Here is a 15109-nt window from a genome sequence, read left to right as displayed (position 1 = left end):
CTTCATAACAATCCATTGACTTCTACCTCCTAGTATAATCCTTTATCCTTTTCTATAATGTTCTTGGTCTCATGAATTATACCAATAGTCTCTAATTGTTCTCATACCTCACACTAACATTATCAGCTTTTGTCTCACCTAGAATGTAAACCACACTGAACCCTGGAAAGGGGATATTAGCAGTATACAAGAATTGATTTGAGAACGCTTTGTTTTCAGACAGCTCTTGGACCGTCTTGAGGGTTCGAACATGCTTCATCCCTCTCAATCCAGATTTCGCCTGGGATATTCTACCAAAACCTGGCTTTCATCTCTTCTGCCAGGTACTTCCCACTGACCTATATTTGCCATTGTCTAAGATGAGAACTCTTGGTCTCATTCAATCTTCTTGTGTTATAGAATTTTTAGAGTCTTTAAAGGGAAAAGCGAGGTAGAGAAAAATTAGAAAACAATTCATTCACATCCCTTAGGTGGAAGGAGTTCCATCATGACACAACGGTGATATGTAATGGTCAAATTTAGAGCCCATGGCTGCAGACTTCTGGAAGGAGGCTGGTGCATGACCTCTGTGTAAGAAATTATTGCTGTAATGATAGGTCTGTAAATGAAGGCTCATGGAACTGCATCCCAGTTCTGGCTCAGACTGAACTGGAGTTCCAAGAAAAAAAAAAAAAAGAGAAAACATCCAGGTCAAAAAAATGGAAATTGTTTTGGGGAAAGAGAGGACATAAGGGAAAAACAACACTCAGTAATTTAGAAAAAGACAAGATTTTCACAAGACAAACTGTAAATGAAAAGGCAGAACAATGAAAGAAGATACAGCAAATGAGCAAGAAAAGAAAATCCAGTTGCAGAACAATAAGAAAATATGATTACTCAGTCTTTGGCATTTCAGTGTGCTACACAAATTGAAATTACTGCTATAAAAACTTGTTAAACTATCAAACTGTATTAGGACAAATAAATAGTAAAATTTTCATCTGAAATAAGAGAGGATATGAGCAGGGAACCACAGCTTCCCCAGCCTTGAAACTTCTAAGTACCCTGGTCCAGAACCTGACCTCAAAAGTGACCAGATGGCAGGATTTGACAAAACCTTGAAAGATTAAGTAAGACTTATTGTACCTGATTTCTTTTAATAGTGAAAGCATTTCAATTTAATACTACTCTCAATATAAAATCTCTGTAGAAAAGGTAAATATAATTTTACTTTAACATTTTTCTTTTTCACTTGGAGTAAATACAGAACCTGAGTGTTGACATTTTATGTCAGAGGGAAGGCCAGGTATAATTCTGCTGGCACATCTCAAAATTCTTGTGTTTGAGCCCCATGTCAATAGCACATTTCCTAGTGCACCACCACTAAAACAGTCATCTTACACCACTAGCAGATTCTTCCTCATGCAGATTCTTCCTCACTTCTTCCGGAGGCAGTAGAACCATCGTCTGCATCAGAAACATCATCTTGAGGGCTGGTCTCCAAGTTTTCATCTTCTGTTTGGAAAGAAAGATATTACCATTAACTCCCCAAGCTACGGTAAGAATAACCAGCATTATCTAGGTTCTGATAGTGATCCAGAAAGTGAGTTATAAACCTTATCTGTTTGGAAAGAAAGATATAGCGAATGATACATACCTGTAGCAGGTGTTCTCCGAGGACAGCAGGCTGATTGTTCTCACGACTGGGTTGACGTCCACGGCAGCCCCCACCAACCGGAACAAAACTTTGCGGGCGGTCCCGCACGCAGGGTACGCCCACCGCGCATGCGCGGCCGTTCCCGCTCAGTTGAATGACAAGCAAAAATGAGTAAAAACGCAACTCCAAAGGGGAGGAGGGAGGGTAGGTGAGAACAATCAGCCTGCTGTCCTCGGAGAACACCTGCTACAGGTATGTATCATTCGCTTTCTCCGAGGACAAGCAGGCTGCTTGTTCTCATGACTGGGGTATCCCTAGCTCTCAGGCTCACTCAAAACAAGAACCCAGGTCAATTGAACCTCGCAACGGCGAGGGTATAACAGAAATTGACCTACGAAGAACAACTAACTGAGAGTGCAGCCTGACCAGAATAAATTCGGGTCCTGGAGGGTGGAGTTGGATTTAAACCCCAAACAGATTCTGCAGCACCGACTGCCCGAACCAACTGTCGCGTCGGGTATCCTGCTGGAGGCAGTAATGTGATGTGAATGTGTGGACAGATGACCACGTCGCAGCCTTGCAAATCTCTTCAATAGTGGCTGACTTCAAGTGAGCCACCGACGCTGCCATGGCTCTGACACTATGAGCCGTGACATGACCCTCAAGAGTCAGCCCAGCCTGGGCGTAAGTGAAGGAAATGCAATCTGCTAGCCAATTGGAGATGGTGCATTTCCCGACAGCGACCCCTTTCCTGTTGGGGTCGAAAGAAACAAACAATTGGGCGGACTGTCTGTGGGGCTGTGTCCGCTCCAAATAGAAGGCCAACGCTCGCTTGCAGTCCAATGTGTGCAACTGACGTACAGCAGGGCGGGTATGCGGTCTGGGAAATAATGTTGGCAAGACAATTGACTGGTTAAGATGGAACTCCGACACCACCTTTGGCAGGAACTTAGGGTGAGTGCAGAGTACTACTCTGTTATGATGAAATTTGGTATACGGAGCATGAGCTACCAGGGCTTGAAGCTCACTGACCCTACGAGCTGAAGTAACTGCCACCAAGAAAATGACCTTCCAGGTCAAGTACTTCAGATGGCAGGAATTCAGTGGCTCAAAAGGAGGTTTCATCAGCTGGGTGAGGACGACGTTGAGATCCCATGACACTGCAGGAGGCTTGACAGGGGGCTTTGACAAAAGCAAGCCTCTCATGAATCGAACGACTAAAGGCTCTCCAGAGATGGCTTTACCCTCTACACGGTGATGGTAAGCACTAATCGCACTAAGGTGATTCCTTACTGAGTTGGTCTTGAGGCCAGACTCTGATAAGTGCAGAAGGTATTCAAGCAGGTTCTGTGCAGGACAAGAGCGAGGTTCTAGGGCCTTGCTCTCACACCAAACGACAAACCTCCTCCACTTGAAAAAGTAACTCTTTTTAGTGGAATCCTTCCTAGAGGCAAGCAAGACATGGGAGACACCCTCAGACAGACCCAACGAAGCGAAGTCTACGCCCTCAACATCCAGGCTGTGAGAGCCAGAGACTGAAGGTTGGGGTGCAGAAGCGCTCCGTCGTTCTGCGAAATGAGAGTCGGAAAACAGTCCAATCTCCACGGTTCTTCGGAGGACAACTCCAGAAGAAGAGGGAACCAGATCTGGCGGGGCCAAAAAGGCGCTATCAGAATCATGGTGCCGTGGTCTTGCTTGAGCTTCAGTAAGGTCTTCCCCACCAAAGGTATGGGAGGATAAGCATACAGGAGGCCGGTCCCCCAATGGAGCAGAAAGGCATCCGACGCTAGCCTGCCATGTGCCTGTAGTCTGGAACAGAACAGAGGCAGCTTGTGGTTGGTCTGAGAGGCGAAAAGGTCCACCGAGGGAGTGCCCCACTCTCGGAAGATCTTGCGTACCACTCTGGAATGGAGCGACCACTCGTGCGGTTGCGTGACTCTGCTCAGTCTGTCGGCCAGACTGTTGTTTACGCCTGCCAGGTATGTGGCTTGGAGGAGCATGCCAAACTGGCAGGCCCACCGCCACATCCCGACGGCTTCCTGACACAGGGGGCGAGATCCGGCGCCCCCCTGCTTGTTGATGTAATACATTGCAACCTGAATGTCTGTCCGAATTTGGATAATTTGACAGGACAGCCGATCTCTGAAAGCCTTCAGTGCGTTCCAGACCGCTCGGAGCTCCAGGAGGTTGATCTGAAGATCTTTTTCCTGGAGGGACCACAGTCCCTGGGTGTGGAGCCCATCGACATGAGCTCCCCACCCCAGGCGAGATGCATCCGTCGTTAGCACTTTCGTGGGCTGAGGAATTTGGAATGGGCGTCCCAGGGTCAAATTGGTCCGAATGGTCCACCAGTGCAGTGAAGTGCGGCAACTGATGGAGAGGCGGATGACATCTTCTAGATTCCCGGTGGCCTGGCACCACTGGGAAGCTAGGGTCCATTGAGCAGATCTCATGTGAAGACGAGCCATGGGAGTCACATGAACTGTGGAGGCCATATGACCTAGGAGTCTCAACATCTGCCGAGCTTGTGACCTGCTGAGACGCTCTGGTCTGGGAAGCGAGGGACAGGAGGTTGTGGGCCCTCACTTCGGGAAGAAAGGCCTGAGCCGTCTGAGAATTCAGCAGAGCTCCTATGAATTCCAGAGATTGGACTGGCTGGAGATGGGACTTTGGGTAATTTATCACAAACCCCAGCAGCTCCAGGAGGTGAATAGTGCACTGCATGGACCGGAGAGCTCCCGCCTCCGAGGTGTTCCTGACCAGCCAATCGTCGAGATATGGGAACACGTGCTCTCCCAGCTTGCGTAGATATGCCGCAACCACCACGAGGCACTTCGTGAACACCCGTGGGGCAGAGGCGAGCCCAAAGGGCAGCACACAATACTGAAAATGCCGTGCGCCCAGGCGGAATCTGAGATACTGTCTGTGAGCTGGCAGTATCGGGATGTGGGTGTATGCGTCCTTTAAATCCAGGGAACATAGCCAATCGTTTTTCTGAATCATTGGCAGAAGGGTGCCAAAAAAAAGCATCCTGAATTTCTCTTTGACCAGATATTTGTTCAGGCCTCTCAGGTCTAGGATGGGGCACATCCCCCCTGTTTTCTTTTGCACAAGGAAGTACCTGGAATAGAATCCCTGCCCTTCCTGCCCGGGTGGCATGGGCTCGACCGCATTGGCGCTGTGAAGGGCGGAGAGTTCCTCTGCAAGTACCTGCTTGTGCTGGAAGCTGAAGGATTGAGCTCCCGGAGGACAATTTGGAGGAGGGGAAGCCAAATTGAGGGCGTATCTGCACCGCACTATTTGGAGAACCCACTGGTCGGAGGTTATAAGAGGCCACCTTTGGTGAAAAAATTTTAACCTCCCCCCGACTGGCAGATCGTCCGTACGGACACTTTGATGGTGGCTATGTTCCCATGGATCCAGTCAAAAGCCCGTCCCCGGCTTTTGCTGTGGAGGCGCAGGGGGCTGCTTAGGCGCACGCTGTTGACGGGAACGAGCGCGCTGGGGCTGTCCCTGTGCCTGATGAGGCCTTCGGGCCGGCTGGGTGTATGCTTGTTGTAGGCGTAGGGCGCAGCCTGTCTGGCCCGGGAAAAACGTCCACCTGCTGAGGTGGATGCTGAAGGCGCCCGGTGGGAGAGTTTGTCGAGGGCGGTTTCCCACTGGTGTAGTTGGTCCACCAACTGCTCGACCTTCTCACCAAAAATATTATCCCCCCGGCAAGGGACATCAGCCAGCCTCTGCTGGGTGCGGTTGTCCAGGTCAGAGGCACGCAGCCATGAGAGCCTGCGCATCACTATACCTTGGGCCGCAGCACGAGATGCCACATCGCAGGTGTCATATATACCCCTGGACAGGAACTTTCTGCACGCCTTCAGCTGCCTGACCACCTCCTGAAAAGGCCTGGACTGCTCCGGGGGGAGCTTGTCGACCAGGTCCGCCAGTTGCTTCACATTATTCCGCATGTGTATGCTCGTGTAGAGCTGGTAAGACTGGATGCGGGTCACTAGCATCGAAGATTGGTAGGCCTTCCTCCTAAACGAGTCCAGAGTGCGAGACTCCCGCCCCGGGGGCGCCGAAGCGGTATCCCTCGAACTCCGTACCCTCTTGAGAGCAGAGTCCACGACCGCCGAGTCAAGAGGCAATTGGGGCCGCATTAACTCTGGGTCCGAGTGGATCCTGTATTGGGACTCCGCTTTCTTGGGGATGGTGGGATTAGATAATGGTCTCATCCAGTTCCGAAGCAGTGTCTCTTGGAGGACATTGTGCAACGGCACCGTGGAGGACTCTCTAGGTGGTGATGGATAGTCGAGGACCTCGAGCATCTCAGCCCTCGGCTCATCCACAGAGACCACGGGGAAGGAAATGCAAATCGACATATCCCTGACGAAGGAGGCAAAGGAGAGGCTCTCAGGTGGCGAGAGCTTTCTCTCTGGTGAAGGAGTGGGGTCGGAGGGAAGGCCCACAGACTCCTCTGAGGAGAAATATTTGGGGTCCTCCTCCTCCCCCCACGAGGCCTCTTCCTCGGTGTCGGACATGAGCTCCTGCAGCTCAGTCCTCAACCGGGCCCGGCTCGACGTCGAGGCACCGAGGCCTCGGTGGTGTCGTCGAGCGGTGGACTCCCGCGCCGGCGGGGATGAAGCTCCCTCCATCAACGTGGACGGGGACTCCACCTGCGTGGCGGTTGAGACCGGCGTCGCAAGCGGCGTCGGAGGCCTCGGCCCTGGGCTAGAGCACACTGGCGCCTCCCTCAACGGCGCCGAGGGCGCAAGGACCCCCGGCGCCGGCACAGTCTGGCGCATCAGCCCTTCCAGGATCCCCGGAAGGATGGCTCGGAGGCACTCGTCTAGGCCCGCTGTCGGGAAAGGCGAGGGGGCCGGTAGAGGTGTCGGTGCCGGAAGCTGCTCGGGTCCAGGAGACGGCACCGAAGTGCTGGCACCCTGGCGTGACGATACCTCTACCACAGAGGGGGACCTCTCCTCTCGGCGCTGCCACTTCCTCGGCGTCGAATCATCCCTGGCGCCGGGAGCCGTATGCGCCGTGGGCGACCGATGACGGTGCTTCTTTGCCTTTTTTCGGTGCCCGTCATCCGCGCTTGGTGGAATTGAAGAGGAGGAAGTAGATCCCCCTCGGCCTCGAAGGATCGGGTCCGACAGGGTTCGGTCCCGAGGGCCCTGGGTAGACGGAGTGACCGGGGCCGATTGCCCACGCGGCCTCTCAACCCTGCCGTCTCCGGAAGATCGGCGGGCCGACGGGACCTGTGCTCCTGGGGTCGGTGCCAATTTCGTGGACATCGGTACCGGTACCAAAGATCCGGCCATCGACACCGATGCCGTCGAAGGCGACGGCGAGGGGCCGGCGCAAGTTTCAAAAAGACGGTCCCGTAGAACTTGCCTCGCCACCTGTGTCCGTTTCCGGAGACCGAGACACAAGGTGCACGTCTTGGTATCGTGCTCCGGCCCGAGGCACTGGAGGCACCAAGCGTGAGTGTCGGTCTGCGAGATATGCCGGCCGCACCGACCACACTTCTTAAATCCACTTGGGACCTTCGAGGACATCGACGGAAAAATCGCGTCGGCGAAGTCAAAGTCGTCGATGGTGGCGGTAAAATTCACGCCTCGAAAAATAACTTGACCGCGTGGCCACAAGGCCGCAACGAGATGTCCCCTCTAAAAAGACGAGGGAAAACAAAGCTCTTTTTTCTTTTTTTTTTTTTTTTTACACAAAATAAAACAGAAAAGTGAATAAAACAGAACGAAGAAAAGCTCGCGGCGAACGCGCGATCCGGTTTCCGGGGCTGACAGAGAGAGAGACGAACGCGGCTCTCTCCAGCGCGGAAAAGTAAAGACTGAGCGGGAACGGTCGCGCACGGGCGGGAAGACGGCCGCGCATGCGCGGTGGGCGTACCCTGCGTGCGGGACCGCCCGCAAAGTTTTGTTCCGGTTGGTGGGGGCTGCCGTGGACGTCAACCCAGTCGTGAGAACAAGCAGCCTGCTTGTCCTCGGAGAATACCATTAACTCCCGAAGCTACGGTAAGAATAACCAGCATTATCTAGGTTCTGATAGTGATCCAGAAAGTGAGTTATAAACCTTAGCCACTATACTTGGTCCCTTGCAATTGTACAATAATAACCATAACATTAGTATTAATAAAAACTAAGGGGTCCTTTTACTAAAGCTTAGCAAAATTAGCGCACACTAAATGATAAGAGGCCCATAGGTATAAAATGGGCTTCTAATCATTTAGTGTGCACTAATTCTGATAGCATGTAATATACGTTAGTAAAAGGGCTCCTAAATTTCTCATACACCATCAAAACCTTGAATTTTAGATGGTCCATAATAAAATATTGACACTCAGCTTAAAAAGCAGATTTACAGGGAGGGAAGGCCCGAAGGGAGGTGATCTGCAGACTGCTGCTGCTGCGCTTCTTTCACATGGAGCGAGGTCGAGGAAAGACAATGAATAACAATCTTGAAGCGTAGTCAGGGAGAGGATGTCAAGATGGCGGCATGCCGTGATTGCGAGTGAGACCACTCGAAGTTTGCAGAGAACATTAACCTTTTTCCTATAAAAAAAAATGCTGCACACCAAAAGAAAAGGAATGGTAAGGGACGGAGCCTCATCGACCCGAACCTCCTCTCCCTTGCAGCAAACTATCGAAAGGTTCACCGTGAAAACGCAGGACCCACTTACCGGGGAGCACCCTGCTGTCTCTTTGGAAGGAGAGCTGAGAGACTTGGGGTTGGACGTCACCTTGTTGTCCCCGGAACTCAATCCACCGCCTCCGCCTGAAAGCACCCCGTCTGGGGGGGGGGGGGGGGATTTCCGAGTCGGAAGTCGACGACGGACACTCTCGGGAACGAGGCCCTGTGCACGGAGTAGCTGACTGAGGTCTGCTGCCATCTGACCAGCAGACTCGAAGAATAATATCTCTTCAGAAACCGGAGCCGGTCACATTAGAGAGCATATGGATGGCTCTCCAACAACTTGATACCAAACTGACTAATTCATCTGAGGAAATTGCTACACTTGCGAGTACTGCTGAAACTTTAATCAAATCTTTAGATGTAATTAAGAATGACTCCAAAATTCAAATCTCTGAGTTAAAATCAGAGGTGAATAAAATTCAAGACGTCTCAAATGTGATTATAAAAGACAATACAGTGTTACATAGAAAAATTGAAAACTACAATCGAAGGCTTAATTTACGTTTTTTGAACTTTCCTAAGGCACCGGGGATAACTCCCCTAGATGCCTTTAAAAGATACCTTACTGAAGTTCTGAAATATTCTCCAGATCTTATCCCTCCAATTAATTGCATTTATTATATACCAACCAAGAAAAAAGACTCGGATTTGGAACAAGGGAATATACTACAAAAACGTGATGAAGAAAATTTGAACCTGTCTCAGATTTTAGAATCTTCTATTACTGAAGAATCCAAAAGGATGACACTTATTGTCTTCTTTATATTTGAGCAAGATCTAGAAGCTGTAAAGCGTTTATTCTTCAGGAATTCACAAGTACTGTTTTATGGCAAAAGATTTGGATGTATCTAGATGTTACCAAGCAAACACAGGAAAGAAGAAGAGCATTTTTGGCCATTAGAAAAGAGGCCCTAGCAACAGGAGCCTCTTTTTACCTTAATTATCCTTGTAAATGTGTAATAAAATACCTAGGGCTTAAATATGGTAAAATTATGTATCATACCTGATAATTTTCTTTCCATTAATCATAGCTGATCAATCCATAGACTGGTGGGTTGTGTCCATCTACCAGCAGGTGGAGATAGAGAGCAATCCTTTTGCCTCCCTATATGTGGTCATGTGCTGCCGGAAACTCCTCAGTATGTCGATATCAAAGCTCCATCCGCAGGACTCAGCACTTAGAGAATTACACCCACAAAGGGACACTCTGCCCAGCTCACCACCGCCGAAACGGGGGAGGGGAATTAACCCAGCTCATCCCCACACAAGTAGGGGAGGGGAATCCGTCCAGCTCATCCCCGCGGAGCGGGGGAGGGACACCACACCCGCCGATGCGGGGGGATCTGGCTTATCCTGCAACCGCAACCGCGGGAGGAGCTGACTGACCCTACCACCGCAGAAGCAGGAGGGGTACAAAGCTGCCCTACAGCCGCATGAAGCGGGAGGGAGCGCAGGCAGAATTTAGGTCTCAATCCAGCCCCGTAAAACGGAGGGGAGAGGAATGCAGCAGCTCACTGTAACACAAAATCGTCTCAACTCCTGAAGAATCCAATTGAAAAAACTTGAACATGAAGTCCTCCTGAACAGGAACTGAAGACTAAACTTGAACCTGAAATGCAACCAGAATAAAAACAGTACAGATATCTGGGCGGGGCTATGGATTGATCAGCTATGATTAATGGAAAGAAAATTATCAGGTATGATACATAATTTTACCTTCCATATCATCATGCTGATCAATCCATAGACTGGTGGGATGTACCGAAGCAGTACTCACCCAGGGCGGGACATAGAAATCTCTGACCGCAACACTGAAGCTCCAAACCGGGCCTCCGCCCGAGCAGCCACAGTCAAGCGGTAATGCCTGGAGAAGGTATGAGCCGATGCCCAAGTTGCCGCCTTGCAAATCTCTTCCAAGGAGACGGACCCGGCCTCCGCCATCGAGGCCGCCTGAGCTCTAGTGGAGTGAGCCTTCAGCCGGATAGGCGGCACCTTCCCCGCGGCCACATAAGCCGCTGCAATGGCTTCCTTGACCCATCTTGCCACTGTAGGCTTAGCAGCCTGCAGACCCTTACGAGGACCTGCAAACAGGACAAACAGATGATCCGACTTCCGGAAATCATTGGTCACTTCCAAGTATCTGATGATGACTCGTCTCACATCTAGATATTTGAGAGCAGAGTACTCCTCTGGGTAGTCCTCCCTACTAAAGGATGTGAGACAGAGCTGCTGATTCACATGGAAGCGAGAAACAATCTTGGGCAGGAAGGAAGGCACTGTGCGAATAGTCACTCCTGCCTCAGTGAACTGCAGAAAGGGCTCTTGACATGATAGCGCCTGGAGCTCGGAAACTCTTCTGGCTGAAGTGATAGCCACCAAAAAGACTGCTTTCAACGTCAGGTCTTTCAGAGATGCCCTCGACAAGGGTTCAAAAGGCGGCTTCTGCAAGGCTCTTAGCACCAGATTGAGATTCCACGCAGGTACCACTGAGTGCAGAGGAGGGCGCAGGTGATTAACTCCCTTGAGAAAGCGCACCACATCTGGCTGCGAAGCCAGGGAAGCACCCTTCAGGCGGCCCCTGAAGCAAGCCAGAGCCGCTACCTGGACTTTAAGGGAACTGAGCGATAGGCCTTTCTCCAGACCTTCTTGCAGGAACGCCAACACTGAAGAAATTGGAGCAGTGAAGGGAGAAAGTGAGCCTACCTCACACCACGATGCAAAGGTACGCCAAACCCTGGCGTAAGCAGTAGAAGTAGAGCGCTTCCTCGCTCTCAGCATAGTGGCGATGACCTTGTCTGAGAAGCCTTTCTTCCTCAGACGCTGCCGCTCAATAGCCAGGCCGTAAGACCAAAGTGGGAGGGATCCTCCATCACCACGGGACCCTGATGCAACAGGCCCTGCTCCGCTGGAAGTCGCAGAGGTCCGTCCACTGAGAGCCTGATCAAGTCCACATACCAGGGACGTCTGGGCCAGTCCGGACCCACCAGGATTACCCGTCCCGGATGCTTTGCCACCCGGTCTAGCACCCTGCCCAACATGGGCCAGGGCGGGAACACATATAGAAGCTCCTGTGTCGGCCACTGTTGGAGAAGAGCATCTACTCCCAGAGATCGAGGGTCCCGTCCTCTGCTGAAAAAGCGCGGCACTTGGCAATTGGCCGATGACGCCATCAGATCTAGGCTCGGCTGGCCCCAGCGCTTCGTGATGTCCAAGAACGCCTGAGCCGATAGCTGCCACTCTCCGGGATCCAAGGTATGGCGACTGAGAAAGTCCGCCTGGACATTCATGACTCCAGCAATGTGGGCCGCCGACAGCTGTTCCAGGTTCGCTTCCGCCCACTGGCATAGATTCATGGCCTCCTTGGCTAGAGGGGCGCTCTTGGTACCTCCCTGGCGAATGACATAGGCCACAGCCGTGGCATTGTCCGACAGGACCCGTACTGGCTTCAACGCCAGTACCGGGAGAAACTCCAAAAGCGCCAACCGAATGGCTCTGAGTTCCAGGAGGTTGATAGACCACTTTGCCTCTGCAGGAGACCAGAGCCGCTGTGCTGTCCTTCCCAAGCAATGGGCTCCCCAGCTCGTCAAAGAGGCGTCCGTCGTGACGACAACCCACTCCGGGGTCAAAAGAGGCATCCCTGCGGACAACTTGTCTGTCCTCAGCCACCAGCTCAGCGCCTTGCGCACCGCTAGGTCCAAGGGAAGGCGCACAGCGTAATCCTCCGACACTGGAGTCCAGCGCTGCAGCAGAGAGAGTTGTAGTGGTCTCATATGAGCCCTGGCCCAGGGCACTACTTCCATCGTGGCCGTCATAGAGCCCAACAGCTGCACATAGTCCCAAGCCCGAAGAGGATAGGCTACTAGGAACTGGTCCACCTGAGCCTGAAGCTTGACAATTCGATTGTCCGGCAGGAACACTCTGCCCACTTGGGTGTCGAAACGAACTCCCAGATATTCCAGGGACTGAGTCGGGCGCAGCTGGCTTTTCTCCCAGTTGATGATCCACCCCAGGGAGCTCAGAAGAGCAATCACCCGGTCTACAGCTCTGCCGCACTCTGCATAAGAGGGGGCTCGGATCAACCAGTCGTCCAGATAAGGATGGACGTACTCCTTCCTTTCGAAGGAAGGCCGCGATGACCACCATTACTTTGGAGAAGGTCCGCGGAGCAGTAGCCAACCCGAACGGGAGGGCTCTGAACTGGAAGTGTCGGCCCAGGACTGCAAAACGCAGAAAGTGTTGATGAGGAGGCCAGATGGGAATATGCAGGTAAGCTTCCTTGATGTCCAAGGATGCCAGGAACTCCCCTGCCTTCACTGCCGCTATAACAGAGCGGAGAGTCTCCATTCGGAAGTGCCGAACTTTCAAGGCCCGATTGACCCCTTTGAGGTCGAGGATAGGCCGTACAGAACCTCCTTTCTTTGGTACCACAAAGTAAATGGAGTAACGTCCCTTGCCAAGCTGATCTTCTGGCACCGGAACGACCGCACCCAGGTGGATCAGATTGTCCAAAGTCTGCTGCACTGCCACAGCTTTGACCGGAGACTTGCAGGGAGAGAGTACAAACCCATCTCTTAAGGGTCGGCAGAACTCTAGCTTGTAGCCGTCTCTTATGACTTCCAGGACCCAAGCGTCTGAAGTTACCCTGGTCCACTCGCCCAGAAACGAGGACAGGCGTCCTCCAATCTGCACTGGGCCATCATTGGGTACGAGACCCTAGGGGAGGACCGGAGGAAGCACCTCCGGGACGGCGGTCTCTGCGAAAGGAATACTGCTTGGGGGAGAATTTCCTCTTGAAGGAAGAGGGGGCAGAGGAGCCCGACTTGCCCGGGCGATACCGACGGGCTTCCTGAAACAGTCCTTTGGAGGACCCGGGGCGAGCACCACTGGCCCGAGCCCTGACCTCTGGTAACCTCTTGCCCTTAGACGTGCCGAGATCGGTCACAATTTTGTCCAGCTCGACCCCAAAAAGCAGCTTGCCTTTAAAAGGCAACTTAGCCAGGCGAGACTTAGAGGCGTGGTCCGCAGACCAATGCTTCAGCCAAAGCCACCGCCGCGCAGAGACTGTCTGAGCCATACCTTTAGCTGAGGCTCTCAAGACATCATACAGCAAGTCTGCCAAATAAGCCAAGCCCGATTCCAGGGCCGGCCAATCAGCCCTCAAGGAAAGATCCGAGGGGGAAGCCCGCTGCACAATCGTCAGGCACGCCCTGGCCACATAGGAGCCGCAAACTGAGGCCTGCAAACTTAAAGCAGCCACCTCGAAGGACGACCTTAAGGCCGCCTCCAATCTTCTGTCTTGGGCGTCCTTTAGGGCCGTGCCACCTTCCACCGGCAACGCCGTTTTCTTAGTCACCGCAGTGATTAAAGAATCCATGGTAGGCCAAAGAAAGGCCTCCTGTTCACCTTCAGGCAGAGGATAGAGGCGGGACATAGCCCTAGCCACTTTGAGGCTCGCTTCCGGGACATCCCATTGAGCCGAAATCAAGGTGCGCATGGCTTCATGCACGTGGAAGGTTCTAGGCGGGCGCTTCGTCCCCAGCATAATGGCGGAGCCAACAGAGGCTGAGGGAGAGACGTCCTCCGGAGAGGAAATCTTCAGGATGCTCATGGCCTGCACTAACAGGTTGGGCAAATCCTCTGAGCGAAAGATCCGCGCTGCAGAGGGGTCATCCGCTCCATCCGAGCGGGAATCCGTCTCCTCCAAAAAATCCCCAAAGGACCGTTGGGAGAACTCAGATACGCTGCCCTCATCTACATCAGAGGAGACAGAGTCCTCTAGGGCCTGGAAATCCACCTGAGGGCGTTTGCTTCCGGAGGCCTCAACCCCTTTATCTGACAGGGGGGCAGGGGCAGCGTTTTGCATAAGAAAAGCCTGATGCAGCAGCAAAATGAACTCAGGGGAGAATCCCCCCGAACTGTGCACTTCTGCAGCTTGGGCCACGGCCCTAGCCGCACCCTCAACTGGCGCTCGCAAGAGCGGGGAAGAAACGTGCTGCGCATCCAAAATGGCGTCCGGCGCGAAACTCCGAGAAGGAGCCACGCGAGAAGAACGGTGCTTAACTTTGGCCGCTTTCTTACCGTTGCCTGAATCAAAGGCGACCATAGTATTAACATCTCCCAGCTCGAGGGCGGCCCAAGAAGAAGCCGTCCGAGTAGAGTGGCCGGCCAACATGGAGTGGGCGAGCAGCGGGGGATGGGCGCTTATGGCGGGAAAAACCGCCGCACCGGAGGAGGAACCGGGGCACTGACCGGACTCCAAACTGATGCCTAACAAAGGTGATTCAGGTTTTGAAATCCCTGCATCCCCGCTAGACGCACCCACGCGGTCCGGGGAGCGAATCCTCGCGCCCTTGCCCTCCGACGCCATAAGCCACGTGGAGACCGAACGGGGAACCCCCTGCCCACTATAAAAAGGTAAAATTACCTGCTTCTCGCTCCGAGCTGTAACGAACTGGTGTCCCAGTGAGCAGCTGCAATAAACGTTGAAATAAATGTTGAAATAAACGTAAGGACGTCCAAATTTTTTTTTTTTAAACGGAGCCAGCGGGAGGGGGGAGAAAAGGAGGGACCTGGCACCACCAGGTTTGCACTTGCTCAAGAAGAGCCCTCAACCCCAGGTACTCAACAAAACCTAAAAATTAGGCTTGGAGACCTAGCCAGAGCTGCTGCTGTGTGTGACCACCACCTGCTGAGATAGAGAACATACTGAGGAGTTTCCGGCAGCACATGACCACATATAGGGAGGCAAAAGGATTGCTCTCTATC

At 52.6% G+C, this 15109-nt stretch overlaps 1 protein-coding gene across 1 annotated transcript in view; it reads right to left on the bottom strand.

Annotated features, from left to right (window-relative positions):
• Positions 1–1138: 1138 nt before the first annotated feature.
• The window catches only part of LOC115476706 (sialic acid-binding Ig-like lectin 9), a 264554-nt gene continuing 250583 nt past the window's right edge, over positions 1139–15109 (bottom strand). Inside the window, exon 6 of the mRNA XM_030213238.1 lies at positions 1139–1494. Within this exon, the coding sequence (XP_030069098.1) occupies positions 1400–1494 (95 nt within the window). The 3' untranslated portion in view covers positions 1139–1399. The remainder of the gene's footprint in view (positions 1495–15109) is intronic.

This window comes from Microcaecilia unicolor, chromosome 8, assembly GCF_901765095.1.
Source record: "Microcaecilia unicolor chromosome 8, aMicUni1.1, whole genome shotgun sequence".
NCBI classification, from domain to species: domain Eukaryota; kingdom Metazoa; phylum Chordata; class Amphibia; order Gymnophiona; family Siphonopidae; genus Microcaecilia; species Microcaecilia unicolor.
The sequence above is the reverse complement of the archived record's forward strand: the minus strand, read 5'-3'. Positions and strand labels throughout refer to the sequence as shown.